The sequence below is a fragment of the Micropterus salmoides genome, unplaced genomic scaffold (assembly GCF_014851395.1).
Source record: "Micropterus salmoides isolate LMB-PRFRI ecotype aquatic unplaced genomic scaffold, ASM1485139v1 Ms_hic_scaffold_8, whole genome shotgun sequence".
Lineage (NCBI taxonomy): Eukaryota > Metazoa > Chordata > Actinopteri > Centrarchiformes > Centrarchidae > Micropterus > Micropterus salmoides.
Window position 1 is genome coordinate 26,553,603 of NW_024044570.1, and position 21,577 is coordinate 26,575,179.

Here is a 21,577-nt window from a genome sequence, read left to right on the forward strand (position 1 = left end):
TACCAGCCCTAAAGGATGAACCTCATCAGATTTTTCATAATAATTTACCACGGAATTATAAAATCCTCTTTAGTCTCACACATGCCTCTCCTCTCCTGCCTGGACAATGATTGAGAAAGGGTTGCTTGTTTGGCTGTCTGGGGAGAAGCAGTGAGAAATGTTAAGGAGACCTTTTCATTGTCTGACCCATTCAGTCCGTGAATGTTAATGTTTTTTAATGAAGACATGAGCAGAAAACTGAACTAAACAGCTTGATAACAGGGGAAAGGATTGAAACCAAGAGGAGAGTGACAACGTTATAGCTGATATGTATTTTTTTATGGTGCGTAAATCGTGCTTTAGAGCCCAATTGGCCCAAAAGAGAAATATGTAGCATGTCAGATGCTTAAAGAAAGATCATGAGTGTTCAAGGTGGATTGGTGGACATATTTTAAAGGTGCTTACTCTGAGCCTTCATCACATGTCCACCTTTCCCTGAGCTTTTCTATTTTCAGTGTGAAGCTAATGAATTAGAATCTGGAAAAGGTTTCTCTGCAGGCTTACTATGAGAAATGATAAGAGATTATTTTAGAATGAAGATCAATGACAAAGTCCAAACGGTATGAGGAGGAGCAGCAGGAGGAGGAGGAACAGGAGAAGCATGTGCCCTAATGTAAGATGAGTGTAACACGCAACCCAAGGCCAAAGGCAAGAGCTTCATCTCACCAATTCTCTTTACAGGAGTGGAAATTACTCGATGCCATACATAGCTGATTTATACAAATTAATGACCTGGGTTATTAATAGGCAGAGATGCATATATTAAACACTATGAGTAAAGGTAGCTTTAATTATGCATCCTTTATAAAACCTGTTTGACTTCAGCACCTGGCGTGTCAGTGCGTTTTCAAAATTAATCAGATTCTTGAAAAAGGAGAGTTAATATAGTAATTGTGCCTCCTTCTCCTTTTGAATCATATGTCACTTCTAATATATCTATTCAATGTACTTTAAACACTGACAATAAATTAAGAAAATGTGTATTCAAACAGATAATAGAAAAAGAGTCAGACAGTTACTTATTTTTATGACTTGATTTAGCTGCATTGTCAGCCAAAGTACTTGTAATAGTCTTTCCTTCATATTATTTATAGTGCAGATATTCTTTGAGCTCTACTATGGATACAGCATGTTTACACAAATACTGTTCACATTTCACTGGACACTTGGAGCCACTGTATGAGCGAGGGTTACTGCCCTGCCCCTTCTGTTGTCCGAGGGGACCGTTGCGTTGACAATGGTGTCACCTCTCCCCCGGGGGGACACCTCCGAGTGATTTGTGGTCGGGGAAGACTGATGAACTGCTATTGCCACCCTGTTTCTTTGTAAGATCAATTCTACATGTAGGAGTGCACTTTATGAATGATGGAGACCTCCTCAAGCCATCCATACAGCTGCCCAAAGACACGGCTGTGGCCCCCAATGCACCTACAAGGCAGGAATAAAGCAATCACTCTTCTCAACAGGGCCATGCATTACGCACCCACACCCACACATGAACTTACCCACATGAATACACAGATAAGCCAACAAAAGCATACACACAGACAGATGTTTATATGTTTGCAGGAAATAAATGGAAACCCTATTCAATGTCATTTTGCTGCCTTTTCAGTTTTATTCAAAAGCATTTTCAAGAATAGCTTTGCCACATTATAGAGGATTGGTCCAAGTTCGGACAAAGTGGTGCCAAATGGGACTCCTCATGAGATCAGAACTGTCATTTTGCACTCTGACATTGAACTGCGCTGCCTTTCTGGACAGGCCCTTACCTGAGTGCACGCCAATAATCTGATGATCTGATGGTATTGAGAGATCGCTTGCAGCACACATCTGAAGGCTGAATAGCATCTGAATAGGAGCAGCATACATAGATGTCATGAGTCCTGCCTCCCGCAGAGCGTTTGAAAGCGAAAAGTAGAGCGCAATGAATACTTGAGTGTTCTGGAGGCTATGAAATTGAAAGGCCTCCCATTTTTTTGCCAAAAGATTTCAATAGAAAAATAGAAGCAGCTCGTGCTTTTTAATCACAACTTTGAGATTGATCGGGCGAACTTCTGTGCAAATCAATGCAGGCTTGACAGACTTTCCTCTTTAATGATAATCCTGGTGTCAGGAACAAGAAGACAGGAATAATGCAGCAGGTCTACCTGACATAAGAGAGAATCACACATAATCATTTAAAATAAAAAGAATCAGATTTTTTTTCTATAAATATGCACACTTCCTGTATCAAATTGGATTTCCTAAAACACTGGAGTACTCCACTCTGAAGGAACTGTAGGTCTGTGCTTTAATTTTTTCTATAATATAATATAATTAAAAAACTTTCTGTTTCAGACTTTCATTAGTATTTTAATGTTAAAACACTAAAAGCATCCAAGACACAATTTGCATTTCACTAATTATATGCATAATGTCCTCTTTTTCATGAGAAAACCAACCAGGTTGCAGTCTGTAGATATAAGGGTTTTAATGCACAGAGCAAAGCAAGACAGATGCACAGCTGAGATAACTTCCATTTACAGTGTAAGCCTGGGAGAGCCACAGTGTAGAGGCCATATACTATTTATGGGTTAATCAATACAGTAGCTGGATGACACCATGTCCCTGCTACTTTCTGTCACGATGATGGCTCACTAATTTTGGACCGGCTGCTTTCTCCTCCTGCCTTCAGCAGCCTGCAAGACGGTTTAATTTGGCTGTAAAAACGCCAATCACTGGGTTACTTCTTGTTCCTGGGGGAGGTCATGAGGGGGGCAAGCCCATAGGAGGAAATATATTCACATAGTTCTCTTAGAGACACTGCTAACCCCTGACATCCCATTTGGGTTGTAATTTCATGTTGTTAAACTGACATGGACCCAGCCTCTCTGCTCTTAGAGACGTGGAGGCAAGGGTGAGTCTTGATCTGAGAGGCCTTTAATTCTTGTTCTCTGAGTGAGGATGCATGAGTGTGTGCAAGTATGTGTGTGTGTGTGTGTGTGTGTGTGTGTGTGTGTGTGTGTGTGTGTGTGTGTGTGTGTGTATGTGAGAGACAGGATGGGAAAGAAGGTGTGTATGTTGCCATTTGTGTCTACATAATGTTTGAGAGAAGTAGCAGATCCCTGACTATAACATGCATGCAGCACTGAGCAGCATGTTTTGGTATTTGTATGTTTTTGCTGGCAGGGGTCAGCACACATCAGAGGCACGGCGGGGATACCCGGGACCATCCCATTCCGCAGAGATACTGCTGGCTCGAGAAAAGAGCGAGACAAGCGGAGAAAAAAAAAAACTCATTACCTTGGCACTAAGACTTAACGTTCCCTTCTTGAACTGGCTTTGATCTCTACCTAATGTGGATATATGGGAGAACTGATGCTTTTACTGTGATGAAAGCTAACATTTAACTTCTCACATTAAATTAGCAAAGAGAAGGCCTCAGGCATGTTTGCATTTTGGGACAGTGGTGGAGAGGTTGCTTAACACATTTTTGCAACAGTTATACGATGTAAGCATATTTTTTTCCCAATAAATACAATTATGAAAATTACTTAAGCAACATATATAAAGGCCATTCCTCCTGTTTAAGCACTTCCCGTTATGCAGTATATTTAACATTTTAATTTAACACAATTTAATTTAACTCTGCACATGTTTGCTGTTCATAATAACATAACCAGACTCATTCTACTGTATACCATACCATTTACTGGTTCCTGTCCATACTTTAATAGTTACATAACTGACATATCATGGCTTGGCATATCACATTTTGGATATATTTTGATTTTGTATATCAAACCCCACTGGTTTATTTTTCATTCAGTGCATTTGTTTATCTTAAAAAAAAAGTATTTGCTACAGTTTGCATGGCCTGATTAGATGCTAAACTGCAGTCATTGTGCAATGACAACAATGTGCAATGACAACAATGTTGTAATCTAGTGTAGAAATCAAATATGAAGTGCTTTTGATGATCAAAAATGTTATACATTTGTAACATCCTACTACATAAAAACCTCTAATAAATAATTTTCTATGTTGACATTTTCGGGGTTTTCATTGTACAAAACAAGTCAAATCTAATTATTATCACGAAGTAGGATTTAATAAAATATTATTAGTGGCTGAGTGTGTTTAGCATACTAAGACAAAGCCTGTAACAAATGTGTTTTGTCACTAGAATGACAATTAAAATCAATTAAAAAAAAAATAACTTTAAGAGGCCAATGATTATTATTTCAAATAAACACAGCAAAGTCATACATTTAGAAATAGCCTATTACAGTGACATATGAAAACTAAAACGTGAGGAATGTTAAACTCCAGCTGACACATATCTGGTGACATTCCTGGAATATTACTCGGACTGTTTGTGGTTTTGTGGCCGGCAATTATCGTCCTACTGTGTGTAACAATCAACTAATAGCTCATGACCCGTGATTCATATGAAAAGCAGAGGTAGGAGGACACTCGCGCGTGGTGTCCGCCCCTCTTTGAGACGTAAAGAGTTAACGGAGCGGTGGGTTTGCCCATTCTCCTGCTGTGAGTGACGCGATCATCTCTCTTATCCCTCAACTTTGCCTGTTGCCAGACCAGGCAGCCGAGGTGGACGCTGGCTATCACCGCTGACATTCTCAACGCGATCACACCAAAAACATTTGATTCCCACCCCCACCCCCCATCCCCGCCTCGTTTATTTATTTTTTCCGCTGACTTTCCCCGCAGGCTGCTATTCCGTAACGATGATTTTTAGTTTTTCCTTCCATCGGACTCCCCGATGTTGTGCAGTCTACTACACGAAGGCGTGAATCTTTTTTTTTTTTTTGAGTAGAGGTGGATCTTCCCGGATACGGCGAGGGGGTATATTAAATTAAAAAGAAGAGTTTCACGGAAATCCCCACAAATAAAAAATGCCACGGAGGAAACAAGAAGCGCCCAAGCGCGCAGCAGGTACGTGTATCCAACTATAATGTGCGTAACATAGGGTTTACTATCACACAACTGCGGATGTTACCTTTGTTTTGTAAAGCTCACTTTACAGTCACTGCATTTCCGTTTCCACTTTGTGTGTTTTCTGCTGCGTTTTGTCACACTTGGCTACTCTTGTGAGACCTCATAGAAACTGTTACCTCTTTAAAACGGATGTACAGTTTGTAGACTACAATCTGTGATTCTGCGGTTTCGCTCTCCACGCTGTGCACCTACTGTGGTCCCGTCGGATGAGTCGACTGCTGTAAACTTTCGCTTCCTATTGTTCTCAACCTGAATCCCTGATAGTTTACCGATCCCAAAAATCTAAAATCAGATCTGTAAGAGTAAGCCCTCTTGAAATAAGCAGTGCTTTCTTGATGGTGAGTGCCCGAGGCGTGCCATAAGGGGGACATTAGGGCTTTGTGCGCATTTGATCTGAGCGCATAACTTCTTTGCACAAGCGGGGTGAAAAAAAGCCCTAGCTGTGAGCTTTTCTCTTTTCTTGTGATAAGATAAACAATTTGAGAGCAGACAATGGGGTTTCGTGGGCTGGAAGGAGCCATAATCGACAGTTGCCATGTCTGATTTGACGGTTGATTGATTGGCTGTCATGCGGCTTTGATCTGATCCTTCCCGATTTGCATCAGAAAATCACTTCCCACCATGTGCTGCAGGCCCCTGACGTCACGTTTAAACCACTTTGAAAGGCCCTGTGTTCTCTCTCTCTCTCTCTCTCTCTCTCTCTCTCTCTCTCTCTCTCTCTCTCTCTCTCTCTCTCTCTCTCTGATGGTCAACTGACTCACGAAAAAGTGAAAGAAGGGGGGACAAAGTGGTTTCACTGTGAGACATCACACAGACACACACACTTCCAGCAGAGAACATCACACTCCCATGTGCACACGCTCACTCGTTCACTATGAACACACACACAGTGGGTTGAGGAGGCGGGAGGAGTGGGTTAGAGGTTGTAAAAGGAGCCGTGTGCTATGTAATGGAGGGGAGGAATGGGTTTGCTCTGTCAGACCGGCCGTCACAACGGCTTTGTTTCATGTTTGATTTAATTGTCTCTCCCCTGACAGGCCCATTCATCAATGGCTTTAATGGTCAATCAGAGACAGGCTGAGTGAGTGCTCCCATTCTGTTTAGCCATAAGCTGGCCTGGGCTTTTATTTCATCAAAATGCCCCAGCCTAATGTACATGCTCACTGGCTCAGAGTGGCCGCGGGGAGCACATAAAGAATGACTGAAAGCTTTCTGATTTCAGATCAGTGAGAAGGGTGGGTTTTTTTTCCCCTCATCTCCTCCTCTACTCTCTACTCTCTCCTCCCTGCTACACTGCTGTTTCTCTGTTGACGAAAAGGAATAAAGGCTGTAATATAGATCGTTTTGTGTTTTTAGAAAACAACTTTTTCTCCCTGAAACCACGCTTCTTTGTTCATTCATTCATCTATTCATTTCTTCATTTTTTCATGCTCCCCTTCCACCCCTGTCAGTCAGCCCGTGCAGCTGCAAGTTATAAAGTTGTCAACTGTTCAGTGGCACACAAAGGGTGATGATGAATTGATTGCAGCACAGAGCATGGTGATAGAGAGAGCAAAGAAAAGGATGACAGATGATGGGCCTTGATTAGGGACTTAGGGGGAGAGTCAGCCCACTGCAACCTTGAGACTTGCATGAAAACCCCCCCCTGCTCCCCTGCTCCCCTGCTCCACATACACACACACACACACCCTGCTTTGCTCTCTCATTGTCTCTCTACCACACACCCTCTCTGCTTCTCCCCCTCTTTCTTTCCTTCTTCTGTCTGAGAGGGTTTCTCTCCACAGTAGAAAACTTGTTTTGCCTGCTTCATTAGCGTTGGTCCAATTAGCCGTGAGGCTGATGGAGTCCTGACAGGCCCTGTGATTGGAGATGACAAGCTCGGGGTGCCCGGCCCAATGAGGTTTGCCACCACTTTGATGTAATCAACTTGATATTACACAGAGCCGCTCGCCTTTGGTTGTGCTGTAACTCAATTTTCCGCTGCAGGTGACAAATGGGCCTGCCTACCTGGGTCAGGTCTGAGTGCTCTTAACAACCGAGGGCAGCTGGCCACGTAAACAGCCGAGCAAACATGAGAAAGAGACTGTACCAGCTGTGGAAATACAGACCTTATTCCTTTATGGCTGGCGATTAGCTTCGCCGCAAGCCCTGAAGGCCTGAAGATGTTGATATGGCTGCAGAAAGTTTAAATGCTTCCCCGACTTAATAGGAAGTCGACGTCAGCTTTATAACGTGTGGGCAAAATCGTTGCTATTTCACTGGAATGTCTAACTTGTGCAGTATGTCTGCAGAATGGTGTCAATGTGTTTACAGTATCCAGAGTGTTGCATGTGTCAGGGCACTGTCATACCACCGTTTAGAAGGCCACCCTTCCCTTTTTCTCTGTCATAACCTGTTCTTTGGTCATGTGTGTGTGTGTGTGTGTGTGTGTGTGTGTGTGTGTGTGAGAGAGAGAGAGAGACTGTGTATAACAGAGAGTCGGACACAGGCGTGGTGGGGTGGGGAGGTGTTAGTCTGATTTGGATCGGGCTCCACAGCAACAGTATCTTCTTTCTGCAGGGTCAGGATTATAGTTGCCAGATTGGCAGCTATCACTCATGTCTGTTTGTGTGCATGTGTGTGTTTGTGCGTGCGTGCTCTAAAATCAGTGGGCGTGCACTTTCTGATTTGTTGGGTTTGAATGTTTGTGTGTGTGTGTGTGGGGGGGGGGGGGTCAGCTTGAGATAGTGATGAAAGGAACTGTAACTGAAGACCACCTGCTGGGCTAAGGCCATAATTCTCTGGACTCTGTGGGCCGTCTGTGTTGCTCCGTTTCTTCCTCTCTTCCCCTCTCTCTGTCTTTGCACATCACCTCTGCAGCATGTATGTATTCCAACTTACAAAAACAGACATAGTACACAAATATGCAGTGTTGACACTAGTCAAGATAGGAGCATTTACAGCACACATTGCAGACACATGCACACGTGTTGTGACTGGGTTGTAAAAGCAGCAAGTGAATGAAGTAAGCTGTTTTTATATCTGTCTGCCTTCCTGTTGTTTGTGTGTTTACAGCATGCCCCTACAATGGCAGCGGGGGAGCGTGAGTTGGGACTTAATTGTTCGACCAACATATGGACTGACAGTGTTAGCGAACGTTAACAACAGTATGCCTCCGCTGGCGTTGTTTGCAGGTGTGAGCGCGGCAAATGTTTTGGCCTTGCAGGCCCCGTTGCTAACGAAAGTCCTGTGGCTGGATTCCGGTGAGGTTGAGTCACGTCTGTGATCTATGTGTCTGATAAGTGCATACCTAATGAGGCTGTGAGCACCAGTGAAAGGAGGAGGAGGAAGGCTGACAGAGTGTTTCCCACAGGTATTGACAGATGCCTTTTTGTTTTTGCCATAGGCCTTGACTCCGTAAATCCTGCCTGTGTAATGATAACAGTGCCACCCTGCCAGCAAGTGAGTGAAAGAGAGAGTGTAAGAGAAGAGAGAAAGAGGGCAGAGGGGGAGGAAGAGGAGGGGGGTTGGTGGTGGTGGTGGTGGGACGATGAAATGGGCCTTCTCTCTTCTCTCTATGGCAAGCCATAGGGTTGGGCTTCGGGGGAGAAAGAGGAGTGTAAGTGCTGTAGTAGTGTCACAAATAGAAAACCCTTTCCCTTTCAGCTATCAGTGTGCTTTCAGCTGAGGTTTTTAGCCAGGATTGCTGTCTGGGCACTGAGTCGAAGGCTTTGTAAAAATAGTCCCACCGCTGTTGTGATAGATGCAGCTGCACTGTGGCGACAATTGGGACAGGCTGGATCCCTCCAGCCCAACCTCCCACCCACCCTCTCTCTGTCTCCCAACCCTCCCAGAGGTAGTGAGCGTCAGAGCCTGGTTGGATGTGTTCTCTTTTCGGGGAAACTGAGCTGCTCCAGTCTATAGGGGTCCTGAAACCCAATCCAAGAGGAGAATAGCCCGGCCATGCCAGAGAGCCGATTTCCTTTTCAACAGAGTCATTTATCACTGACCCACCCTTCGCTTCTGACACGGTGACGTGTGTCATTTATCAAACGGGCTTTACCAGACACACAGAGAAGGGAGGTGGATAGGGGGCAGAGAGGAAGAGCGAAAGAGGGGGAAAACAAGATAGAGAGTTGACTAAGAGAAACAAAGAGAAGGAGAGGAATGGAGAATGAGGTGCAGAGTCAGTGAAGAGAAACAGAGGAATGGAGAGCTAGGAAAGGAGACTGTCATTTGTGTGAGAGAGAGAGAGAGAGAGAGAGAGTTTTTCCAGGGAAGAGTGAGTTTTCCTTGAAAAGTGTTTGGGAGGAGAGATTTTTTTGAGATGACAGGGAGGAGATTGAGTTACACTGACTTGTGTTTTGATGAGTGACAGAATGTTCTTCCATGACACGTCTCTAGATGTCTAAATGAAGGGGAAAAATACTTTTAGTATACAAGTCCGACAAGTGTGTTGGTGTTACAGACACATATATGCACAACAAACGTGCATAGGAGCACTGTAGATATGTGTGTGTGTGTGTGTGTGTGTGTGTGTGTGTGCGCGTGTGGCCATATGGCGTCAATGGTGTGCGTGTGTGTGTGTGTGTGTGTGCTCCCTGATGAGCAGGGCTGACAGGTATCACTCATGCAGCAGCCTGGCCTTTACATGAACCCGAGCTGCTCTGCTCTCCTGTGGCCCTAACAGGCTCTCTCCAAGATGGATGCTTCTTTAAAAATCAGATTAATGATGGATACCAGGCTTATAGTGCCATTTATCATGAAGAATATTATTTAGGCCGGTCGTGTATGGCTGTAACTGGAGAGCCAGGACGAGAAGAAGCAGGGTGGAAAGCCTTAGACAGACACTCACTGTGTGATGGATGACTGAGCACTCTCTGAGTGTTACTAGACACCAGCGCCGCAGCAGTAGGCCATAATCAGATAGCCCAGGGATGTTTATCCCGCAACTACACTACCCAGATTGCCTTGCCTGGAGGGTTGCTTTATGAAAGGTATCTTCTGTCATTATTATCATCTTTAAAAAGTTAGTGGAATCATGAAAAAATTCTAGACACTGAAGGGTACATAGACGCCTCAATGGAGTTTATTGCAATTATACATTATGAAATGATCCATTGGATCCAATCTAACTGACTGTAATGATTACCCAGAAGTTTCCATTTAGCTTTGCCCAGAAGAATCCCCAGCCCAGCATCATTCCCCAACAATCATGAATAAAAGAGTACAGTGAGAGGTCAAGGCAAGGCCAGATTGGCTGTTGCTACAGAAAAGCGAGAAAAAAAACCCAACCCAGTTGTTTTGTTTTTTTGTCCTCTTCTTGTTCCCTCTCTCTGTCACCTACCTCCTCCTCCTCCTCCTACTCACTACTGTGATTTATGGTGGCCATCCATCTTCAGGCTGCGTCCATCACCTCCTCGTTGCTAGGCGATCATGGCAGCAGCTGTGCGTTGTGAGAGGGGTTTGGTCGTCCCACTCCCAAGCCCTGACTTTATTCCCTTCACTCCCCGCCCATCATCACCCAAAGATTCAACTAGTCCCAGCCGCGAGCCATACACTTAATCCCAGTTTAAGACCTGAACCCATCCCTTATTCTTAACCGTAGCCCCAGTGTGCGCTCTCAGCATAGTGTCAGCTCTATACTTTAGACTCACAGTAAGCCTGATTTTTAGAACTAACCCTTGGTTAAACAAGCCTTAATTTCAGACCCACAGTAATGCAGGTTGTAGCATAAGCCTTAAGGGAAAATTATGTTTTTTAGCTCCTATCTTTGTAGTTTCAGCCTATTTTAACCTATTTTTTGAGTGGCAATGAATGAACAACATGAAAAGGTCAGACACCTGTACACCCTGCCTTGACACAAGACAGTTTTACAAGGAAAGTCATGAGCAGACAGGTTTTCAGTTCAGTTTAATCCACTTTATGAAAACACTGGAAGTGAGAAGAAATATGAATCTTCCATTAACTAAACTGATAATTGTAGAGCATTGCAGTTGAAAACAGGCACTTCAGGTAGATTAAGTTACACTCACTTACTTTCAAATAGTTAAATATAGATTATTGGGTGAAAATTGTTTCAATCCTGTCTGATCTAGTGAAGGCACTATGTAGTGTGGTGTTAAGCTGGTGTTTTGAATTAAAAAAAAGCTGAAGATTAAAACATTGCAGCAGACATTGAATTTGAAATCAAGAGTCAGACCTACAGTAAACCAAGTATTGGACCCAGTTTTAGAGTAACCTTAGCTTAGCTTCAACATTAGTTGTAATCCCAGCATAACTCAGACCTTACTGTGTTGCACCATTCACACAGCCTGGTGACCTTTGAACAACATTTTTATATGAGATCTAAACAGCTCGAGGAATGGGGAAATAAACAGCTGTCCAGCTTTGCTTGAGAACTGCCTGGGTAACGGCGAGGCAGAGATGTAGTTTAAGGAAGTTTGCCTTACTACATATCATCAGACGAAACAGGCTCGATGTGCACGGAACTGGAACACCGCCTTCCCACGGCATCTCGATCCTTATTGCTGTCCTTGGTTCTGCACCTGTGGTCACAGTTTGTGTTGGGTTTTGTTTGTTTCCATTTTGTTTATCACTTATTGTGGCTGTATCAACCGGAACATGGACCGAAACTATGGGTATGGTCACCTCGTTCTCTTCCATGTTCGACTTAGCAACCGCAGGCCTCGTCTCCCGTCAGATAAACGAGATTAGTTTTCAGGTCTTGAAGGTCTGTATGTGCAGCTGGCAGCTTTGAGGTCCACTCATAACACAACAATCAACAGAGGGGTTGAATCTGCTCTCTCTCTCCCCCCCCCCCCCCCCTCACTATGCGCATTGACAAGGTTCAGCCCAAAGCTTTGCCTGGGGCCAAAATGATCTCTCTGTTTTTCCCATCTCCCATATCACACATCCTGCACTACAATCAGCGGACACAATGTATTCACAATGCCATCAGGGGGTAGAGAACACACACAAATAAAAGCTGACAAAGACATCCATGATCGCTTGTAACATGATACCCTGTATACGCATAATGCAGTAGCAGATGTGTGTATTAAAAAGCTAGAAAATGAGTAGCACAAGATAGCCTTCTCTGGTCATCTCTAAAAAAAAAAAGTCAGGACTTGTTAATTTTTCAAATGGCCACGGATCACCTGTTACATATTTTCTCGTGGGACTTTCAGGCAGGCTGTAAGGATCAAAAGGAAAGGAGGGAGAGAACTAAGTTTGACTGAGTGTGTTACTTTGACAAATGTGTACAACAGAAAGGCATTTTAGGTATGTTACTGATCTGCTGCTATTTTGACAGAATGGGGTTCTTTTGGACTGAATTATTCTAATCTATTTAAAGAGTTTTAGGCTGCTGGGAAACTTGAGAGAGTACGTGGAAGTCGGTGGTTTGTGGTTTATTTGATTGAGACTGAGGTGACTTCCTTTCTTTTAGTGTTCTGGAGCCGTTTCCTGTCAGTAAGAGCCCCCTGCTGAGGGGCCGTGTTGTTTAACCGTGTCCGGTTAAAATACTGTACACGTGTCAAGAAACACTGGTCATGTTGTGACACAGTTTAACTCTCTCCTCTCAGAGCCCTCCAAACCAGTCACCAACTGACTTCAAACATCTCAACCAACATGTGATCAAAGGTTTTGGCAATTACATGTAACCTCCTTTCCTGTGTTCTTCGACTGGATAATAGCAATAATAATACACTTGATTTATATGCTATCTTTTATACATCAAATGCAGCCTAGTGTCAATGGGACAAAATCCCATGATCATGTGTCCTTGTAGAATTTATTAAACTAAGACTGCCCTCTCCTCTGAGCTTTTCTTTTTCCTGTTCCTTGATTTATTGTTTTTTTTGTCTTTGAACGCCATCAAACGTTTTTGCAATCTTTACAGTAAGCTATAAGGGACCACCCATGTAGACAATTTCCTCTCCCTCCCTGGATCCCAGTTGCGTCTTTGTGCACAGTACTCTCCATGTGTACAGTGATAAATAAAGAGGCAATCAAGCAATGAAACTCACAAACGTTTGCAGTAGCATTAGTTTTATTTTATTAAAAGTTCTCATAGGATGAAATTAAGCATTCTTATTCATCTCTTATATATGTATAACACACAAATGTACACATTAAATTTACAGTACACATTACATTGGTTTATGAAGTGGGTGAGCACAGAGAGAGATTATTTCACATAGTAGTAGCTCCATGATGAAGCTCTACATTTAAACAGGTCATCTTCACTATATCTTTGCACGATTATTTCAGAAGAAGAAGCAGAGGTAATGTGCCTTCTACCCTAATATACAGACATCTGCCATCTATGTAGCACCTTCTTTAGCGTAAAAAAGGACAGATTAAATATTTTACTCATTACCACATAAAGGACACGCGTTTTTATTTATCAGGACGGCAAGTTTTTCAGATAACAAGCAGTCATTTGAGTATGAGGGTCAGACACAGGTAGAGTGTTTAATGACGCATCCTGTTTACCCCACTGCTATTGGGTGTGATCTCGCTCCCAGACTGTTTTCCCAGCTGTGGAGGACAGACCTGGGATATGTACTTTGGTCATCAAAGGACATATTTAAGAAAAAGGACAGGCCTTAGTAGTAGCTCGATGAAGAAGTATGAATCACAAATTTACATTCAGTAAAATAATGTAGTAATGTTGATTCGGGCTGTGATAATCTCAGTGCAGTGCAAAGATTTCTACTTGAGAAACACATGATTGATTTTTTTTTTTTTTTTTTAGGTCTTCATATTATCCCTCGTGCATATGAGGCCTATTTAAAATACAGCATCAAAAACAGACAGTGCTTTCAGCAGCACTTGAGGAGAAATAACCCATGGGACAGGCGGAAGGAGACAGAGAGAGACACAGAGAGAGGCTTTGCTTTAGAGGCTGCCACAGCACCTTCCTCCTTAATCACCCCCTGTCCCTGCCCTGTCTGTTGTTCCTGATCGTCAGAGCAGCACTGCAGTATTTCTATCAGATGATCTCTCCGTTCTCGTCTGCGGCCCTTATGTTTATGAAAATGATACTCTACAGGAATGCCTCCTGCATGCCAAGATGTCACTGTCTTTCCTCATTGCTTACAGCTACGTGCATGTCCGAGTGTGTTTGTGTCTGCGTGTGTGTGTGTGTGTGTGTTGAGGGGGGGCCGGGGGGATGTTGTGGAACTTACGGTGAAATGTTTCTGCATGTGAGACTATTTTCTGCAGCTTGTGTTTTTGTGTGAATGTGCTATTGCTATTTTTGCGTAAGCTGTGACTGAGATGTTGATTGTGTGAAAGTGCACCCACCCCCCCACCTACCTAACCTAATGATTCTTGTCTTTCCCCCACATGGCGCCCACTCACTTTATCATTACAAGAGCGCACACACATACTATATTCTCTCTCACATACACACACACTAGGAAAACTCATACATTGGCCTTGCACCATATGCTCAGATATTAGTTAAGACTGCATCCAATAGTATTGTTGTATTCATAATCCTCTTCTTTTCTTATTCTAAGGGAGCTTCTATACTCCCATCACCTTTTATTAGCTTGATAAATCACCTCTGTTGTCAGTCAAGCCAGGGAGAATAATTGGATGTGGTTGTCGCCCTGTGTGATGGATTATCAGTCATTGGGGATTAAATTAACAGATAGTGCTCAGACATAATGGTTTTTGTTTTGCATTTTAAATTGCCTGGGAGCACGGTTAGACTATGTAGGTTTTTATAGCCTATCCTTTTGGACTTCTCTCCCCCCTTTCTGTGCTATCTAGCTTTAATGACAAATGAACAATAACCTATAGGGCCGCAGCTCTATTAGTATGAAATGTTAAACATTTAATACCAAGTTAAGGCACAGAGGGAGGCCGGGTAAAGCTTAAGAATGTGATTAGCCAGACAATGTGAAGAAATACACGGAATATTTTCTAGTTGAGAAAGGTGACCTGACAACTTGGTGAAGAGGTATGCCAGGCTCACCTGATACAAGCTGACATCTGTGACCAGCTAGTCAGGATACACACACACACATTAACTACCTTATCCTGGCTGGATTTCCTCTTTCGAATGAGAATCTGACACAAATACCTTTCTAGAGTAGAAGCGGAAGAGAAAGTAAAGCAAAAGGAAAGAGGGTGTGGGCAGTCACTTGAGCAGTGGTAGCAGTGAGATATCTCCCTTGCGTGTTTGCCCGAGCGTAAGCGATTTACCTCCTAGCCCCCTTCTCCATCTTCGCAGACCCCTCCCTCCCCTCCACGTCCACATTATCATAATTGTGTCCAGAACATGAGGGGCCGGGGAAGTGATCATGTCATTTTATTTACACCCTGCTTGGCCCTTTTTACAAACGACATGCCACTGACTGCCAAGCGGACTGGGGCCCGACGACATCTTTTGATCAGGGCTGTCGGGGCCTATCAGCGGAGAATGGCAGGTAATGGATACCCAGTGACAAACCAAATCTCCGGGAGGACGGAGAGTGGGCCGCACCTGCCAGGTCTCCATTAGGCTGGCCTCTCAGTGGGGCTGCTTGCTGACTGTGCCCCCAGGGCCCAAATCAGACCAGCGCCAGCCGCATGGCTGCCTAGAGATTGGCTGTTAGCACTGGAAATGAGAGTTATTTCAGCTATGACATTTTTGTTTAGACTGGACGTGCGTGCGTGGGTCGGTGGAGGGAATGAAGGATTTAGTCACAGTGTGTGTGTGTGTGTGTGTGTGTGTGAGCCTGTTGGTGCCCTCATGCTCAAGCTCAACTGTGTGAGTGCCCAAACTATTAAAGCCTATACTTACAGCCTTTTTCTGTGTCATTTGTCTTAGTTTATAATATTGTCCAAATGGCCTCAGACCTGTCCACAGGCCATCCACTATTTTCAGAGATTATTTGTTTTTCCTTAAGTTGAGCGGTTGTGTGAGTGAGGTAGACAGGAAATAAGGAAGGGAGGCATGGTGACACAGCGGAAGAAGGGGGTGAGTGTCGGGTGAGTTGGCGTTGTGTGGGTAGGCTCGCCGCCAACAGAAGACACAGGAGTTTGTGTGTAAGTGTGTGTGTGTGGGGGGGGGGGCTGCAGTTCACATACACACAAACATGTGAACACACACTTATTATCTCTCTCCATGGAAGCAGTGGGTGCCAACATGCAAAGTGACAGATCTCTTATGCATTGCCATCATGTTGAAACTCACTCACTCTCACCTCGTCCTCTTTATGCCCTTTTCTCTGTCTCATTTTTTCCCTCCCTTTATTTCTTTTTTCTTTGTATGGTGAGTGAAATGTCTTTGTATTATGTTTGCGTGTCATTTAACACCTGTTTAGACTGTTGAGGTTTGAATGCAGCATCAGAATGCAGCTTGAACCCAGAGTACTGACTACTTCCACATATTAAGAAACAAATCAATTCACTTCAGTCCATATAACAATGTCTGTTGAAAATGTCAAAATTTCAGCAGCAAAATTTTGACAGTCCTATCTTGAAATTCTTCAAGATATGGTTTTTATCTGTGTGCGCGTGTGTGTCTGTCTGTATGTATGTGTGTGCAATCAGAGAAGAGGCAGATGAAGAGGCGTCAGACATATTAACTGACAGATGGAGGTTGATCCAACTCATTTATTACCCCAGAGGAGAATGCCACAGTGAGATTGGGCTTCATTAATTTCAGATTTAGTTTTCATTTCAAGCTGTTGCGCCCTGAGATAAATAAAATGGCGCATTATGTTTTTGCCAAGATATTTCTTTTTTGTTTTCCTCCAATAGAAGGAGTGAAAAGAGGGGAGGCATAAGTTCCGTGTGGCTGGGGTAGTATATAAATACAGGCTCGCCTAGAGGAAAATAACACCTCAACGGTTGATGAGGTGAAATGGGATGACTGTAATTTCTCAGCTCAGCTTTAAAGGCTCCCACACAGATGGCTCATTTATCCCTGGGAGTCCTCGGGCACACATAGCAGGGAAACTTTTTCTCCAGTTATTCTAACATAGCGTGTTCACTCTCTGCAATTGAACTCATCTCTTTCTTTTCCTTTTTGTCTCCATTCTCCTTGCAGCCTATTCTCCCGAGGAGCTGACAGAGCACACTGTGGAGGATGAGGAGGCTGAAGCAGATGACCTGCCCTCAGCCCCTCAGGATGACCTTCCCATGAAAGAGTTTGTGGAGCAAAGCTTAAGGCCTGCCAAGGAGCAGGCATGTGACCAGGAATCAGCCGCTGAGCTCTCCGGACAAGAGATGGACAGTGAGTCACATGTGAGTGAGACCAGTGATCGTCTCTCAGACTTTGAGAGCCCCTCCAGAAAAGCAGAGAGCAACTTGGTCACAGCACCTTTGAATGGTGACACTAAAACACCTCCCATAGGCTTGGACACTTTAGAACAAATGAAGTCTATCTACTCCAGCTTCCTGACCAGCCCCTTGTGGTCTCCACTGAACTTTAATTCCACACCTCCACAGGCGCAGTTGTTGGCTTCTACAGAGAAACCAGCTCGCAGCAACAGCACTAGTAGCAGTAGTAGCTGTAGCAGTGGTAGCTATGACTGGCATCAGTCTGCAGTGGCAAAGACACTACAACAACATCCTCCCCAGAGCCGTCACCCTGCTCAGTCTGAGCCCAGCCTCTTTAGTACAGTCCAGCTCCACAGGCAAAACCCAAAGCTGTTTGGTTCAATATTCACTGGGGCCAGTAAATTCCGCTGTAAGGGCTGTAGTGCGGCTTATGACACCCTGGTGGAGCTCACAGTTCACATGAATGACACAGGCCACTACCGCGATGACAACCACGACAGGGCAGGCAGTGGTGGAAAGCGCTGGTCTAAACCACGCAAGCGGTCCCTGTTGGAGATGGAGGGGAAGGAGGACGCCCAGAAAGTTTTGAAGTGCATGTATTGTGGCCATTCCTTTGAATCCCTCCAGGACCTCAGTGTCCACATGATAAAGACCAAACACTACCAGAAAGTGCCTCTGAAGGAGCCCATGGCCCCTGTGGCAGCCAAAATCATGTCTTCTAAGAAAAGGGGAATCGCAGGGTTGGACCTCACTGCTTCACCACGTTCTAGAGAAGGAACCCCCAAATCTAAGCATCCACAGGCAGACCTGAGTGAGCCCTCACAGAAACTTTCCTCCAGCCCCTACACCACCCCCAATAACCGCTATGGCCACCAGAATGGCGCTAGCTATGCTTGGCAGTTTGAATCCAACAAATTCCAGATCCTTAAGTGTATGGAGTGTGGGAGTTCCCATAATACTCTACAAGAGCTGAGGACCCACATGATGGTGACTGGACACTTCCTGAGGGTGACCAGCTCTGTGGGAAAGAGAATCAAAACACTTCCTGAGGCCACCTCCCCCAACCCTCGGAGGGTTACCACACCTACTGAACAGAGAGTCCAGTCTGTCCCACTTGCACCCTCCACCTTCTCTCCTCCACCTCTTCAAACTACCACGACTCCCCCCGCTACCTCCCCTCCACTTAAAGAGATCAAAAAGGAGGAGGTTGAGGAGGAATGCACTAATCAAGAGGCTGTTGGAAATGAGAAGCAAGTTGCAACTTCAGTGGGGAAGGAGGAGGATGCTGAGAAAGAGGAGAAATATGACATCTCAATGTACAACTATCTTACTGAAGAGGACCTGAAGGAGAGCCCTAAAGGGGGCTTGGATATTCTCAAATCACTGGAAAACACTGTGACATCAGCCATCAACAAGGCACAGAGTGGAAATCCAAGCTGGGGTGGCTACCCTAGCATCCATGCAGCCTATCAGTTCCCCAGTGCCCTCAAGCTCCAACAGGCCAGCATGGAAAAGAATTCCCCACTGAAGTTCTTGTTCAACGGAGGGGATGGAGCATTGTCCTCCCTGGCCAAGAACCAGCCCCTCATTTCCCCACCACTAAGTCAGTCCTCCCCTTTCCCCAGCAACAACTTCCAGGCTATGGAGGATTTAGTGAAGAAAGTGACTGAGAAAGTAGCAAAAGTAGAGCAAAGGGTGAAGCAGTTGTCTCCTAAGATGGAGAACCACCTCTCTCCCTGTAGTAGTGAGGCTGGAGAATCACTTAAGGGAGGAGTGGCTGACTCACCTCGGGAATGGAGGGCAGTCACCCCAGCCAATAGCGACAGGGGAAGCCATAGCGACAGAGCATCCCCAGCAACGGAACCCAAGAGAGAGACAGCAGTCATATCCCCACTCGCCTCTACACTGAGGTCCAGTACCGCTATTATCACTGGCCATACTCCTCCAGAGCAGCCCTTTGTCAACCCTCTAAGTGCTCTTCAGTCGGTAATGAACATTCATTTGGGGAAAGCAGCCAAGCCCTCTTTGCCAAACCAAGATCCCCTGAGCCTGCTCTCCAGACTTAGCCAGAGCATGGCTGAAAGGGCTGCTGTGGCCGCCCCTCCCTCACAGACCAAAAAGCCGGAAAGTGTAGTTGACAATAGTTTTTGCCAGCCCAGTGATGACCAGCCTATGGACCTCACAAAAGGGAAAAGCGATAGAGGAGGCTCTGTAGGCTCAACCCCCCTAACCCCTTCATCCACAGCCTCCTCCATCTCCCCCTCCTCCCTCGTTACCCCTGCAAAGCTAACTGTGGTCTCTCCCTACACATCCAGCAGCCCTCTACATGAAAACGCACTGTCAGATATCTCAGACATGCTGAGGAATCTGACACAGTCGCACCATGTCCCAAAGCCTCCCTCACGGTCCCGGGTCACAGATAAAGCCGAAATTGTGGGCTCTACTCATGACGATGATGACGCGTCCCTGCATGGCCACAAACGCAAAGGTCGTCACTCTAACTGGAACCCCCAGCACCTGCTCCTTCTGCAGGCCCAGTTCGCCTCAAGCCTGAGGCAGACATCAGAGGGGAAGTACACCATTAACGACCTCAGCCCACAAGAAAGAATGCATGTGTCTCGTTTCACAGGCCTCTCCATGACCACCATCAGCCACTGGCTGGCTAACGTGAAGTACCAGCTAAGGAGAACTGGCCGTACCAAGTTCCTCAAGAACCTGGACTCCAGTCAACCTATATTCTTCTGTAGTGACTGTGCCTCACAGATCCGAACCCCAGCAGCGTATGTGTGCCACCTGGAAGCCCACCTTGGTTTCAGAATCAGGGACTTGGCCAAGCTGTCCCCCAAACAGACTGTCAGGGACTCCCACACTCTCACTGAGAAACTAGTTCCCCTGGAGTCGTTCCTTTCTCCACAATCACAAGATGACTGCAGTAGTAATGGGTCGGTGTACCGCTGCCAGCTCTGTGTCCGTAAATTTGCCTCTAAGCACGCCATCAAGCTTCACCTCAGCAAGAGCCATGGGAAGTCTCCAGAGGACCATCTGCTATATGTGTGCGAACTAGAGAAACACTAAATTACTCTCGGCAGTAGACATACTGGAAAACACATGTAGAAAGCCTGTTAAAAACAAAAAAATAAGAACAGAGAATATTTGATAGTGTGGTATGCACAAAGATGCCATGAACTACTGTTAAAAATGTCAGCACAAGGTGTTTACATCTATTCGGCCTATAAACATTTCTTTGTATTTCAAAAGACATTTATTTCAAATCAAAATATACTGTAAGTCAAAGATATTCAGCCCGATTTGTAGTCAGCTCTGTTTTCTCCTTTACTGTATGTACACCTTTGGTAATGTAAGGCAACAGAGGACAGATTATTTCATGATCACGGTGAATCTCTTGACTAGAAGGTCAGCTAATAACTTGAAATGTATTAACTTTATTGTATTTATTTAGTATTTTTGTGAGTTTGGTTTTGATTTGCTGGTGACTGCATGTTCAACAAGTTTTACTGTTACGTTTGTACAGTCCTGTCCTGTCCAGATTTTAAAATGCCCTTTCAAACATTTTTTAACACCTTAAACAGCCAAATGCCTGGGAAAGCTCCTTAAAAGAATCTGCCAAACAGCAAAAGTTCATTGCTTGTTTTTATAGTTTTCTCTGTACAGCCTATTGATTTTCTTGCTGATTGTAAAACTGCCTTGTTCTTTATCATTGAGTAAGGGGCACTTAAAATCCAGGTCTGTGTAAAAATGTATATATAGTGTATAAGCTTACAACTTGCTGTTTAAATTATGCATACTTGTTATATTTCCTAATTTAAGAGGACTATGACTATCCACTGGTGCAGAGCCTTTGAAGAATATTAAAAGGACATTGTTTTGCACAATAGTTTTATAAATGTTATTTGATAAAAAAAAAACCAATACAAATATGTTAATGCCTTGTGCTTCTATGATTAAATTGAATTAACTGCTGCATAAAACATTTGTTTTCATTCATATTTTCCATTGTGAAAAATGTTTAGATCAAGACGCAGTATAAATTTCTAATTTAAAAAGCAATATCTCAACAAGTGACATTTCAAAGCAGTTTGTTAATGAAGAGAGATAACTGACACAGCAGAGTATTGTCCAAAATGTGATTTACAAGCTGTTCTATAATTTTTCAGCTGGCCTATTGGAAGTCATGCATCTTAGGGAAAAAAAAACTGACCCCTCCCAATAGTTGTCCCACATTGTAATGACTAAGCATTTACAAATGAGCTGA

The 21,577-nt window shown here is 44.4% G+C and overlaps 1 protein-coding gene across 1 annotated transcript; it reads left to right on the plus strand.

Annotated features, from left to right (window-relative positions):
• The first annotated feature begins 4,602 nt into the window (after positions 1-4,602).
• Positions 4,603-21,293, plus strand: tshz3a (teashirt zinc finger homeobox 3a). Its single transcript, XM_038706203.1, has 2 exons — positions 4,603-4,977; positions 17,072-21,293. Exons 1-2 carry the CDS (start codon positions 4,938-4,940, stop codon positions 20,377-20,379), a joined length of 3,348 nt encoding a protein of 1,115 aa, XP_038562131.1. The 5' UTR covers positions 4,603-4,937; the 3' UTR covers positions 20,380-21,293.
• The last annotated feature ends 284 nt before the right edge of the window (positions 21,294-21,577 follow it).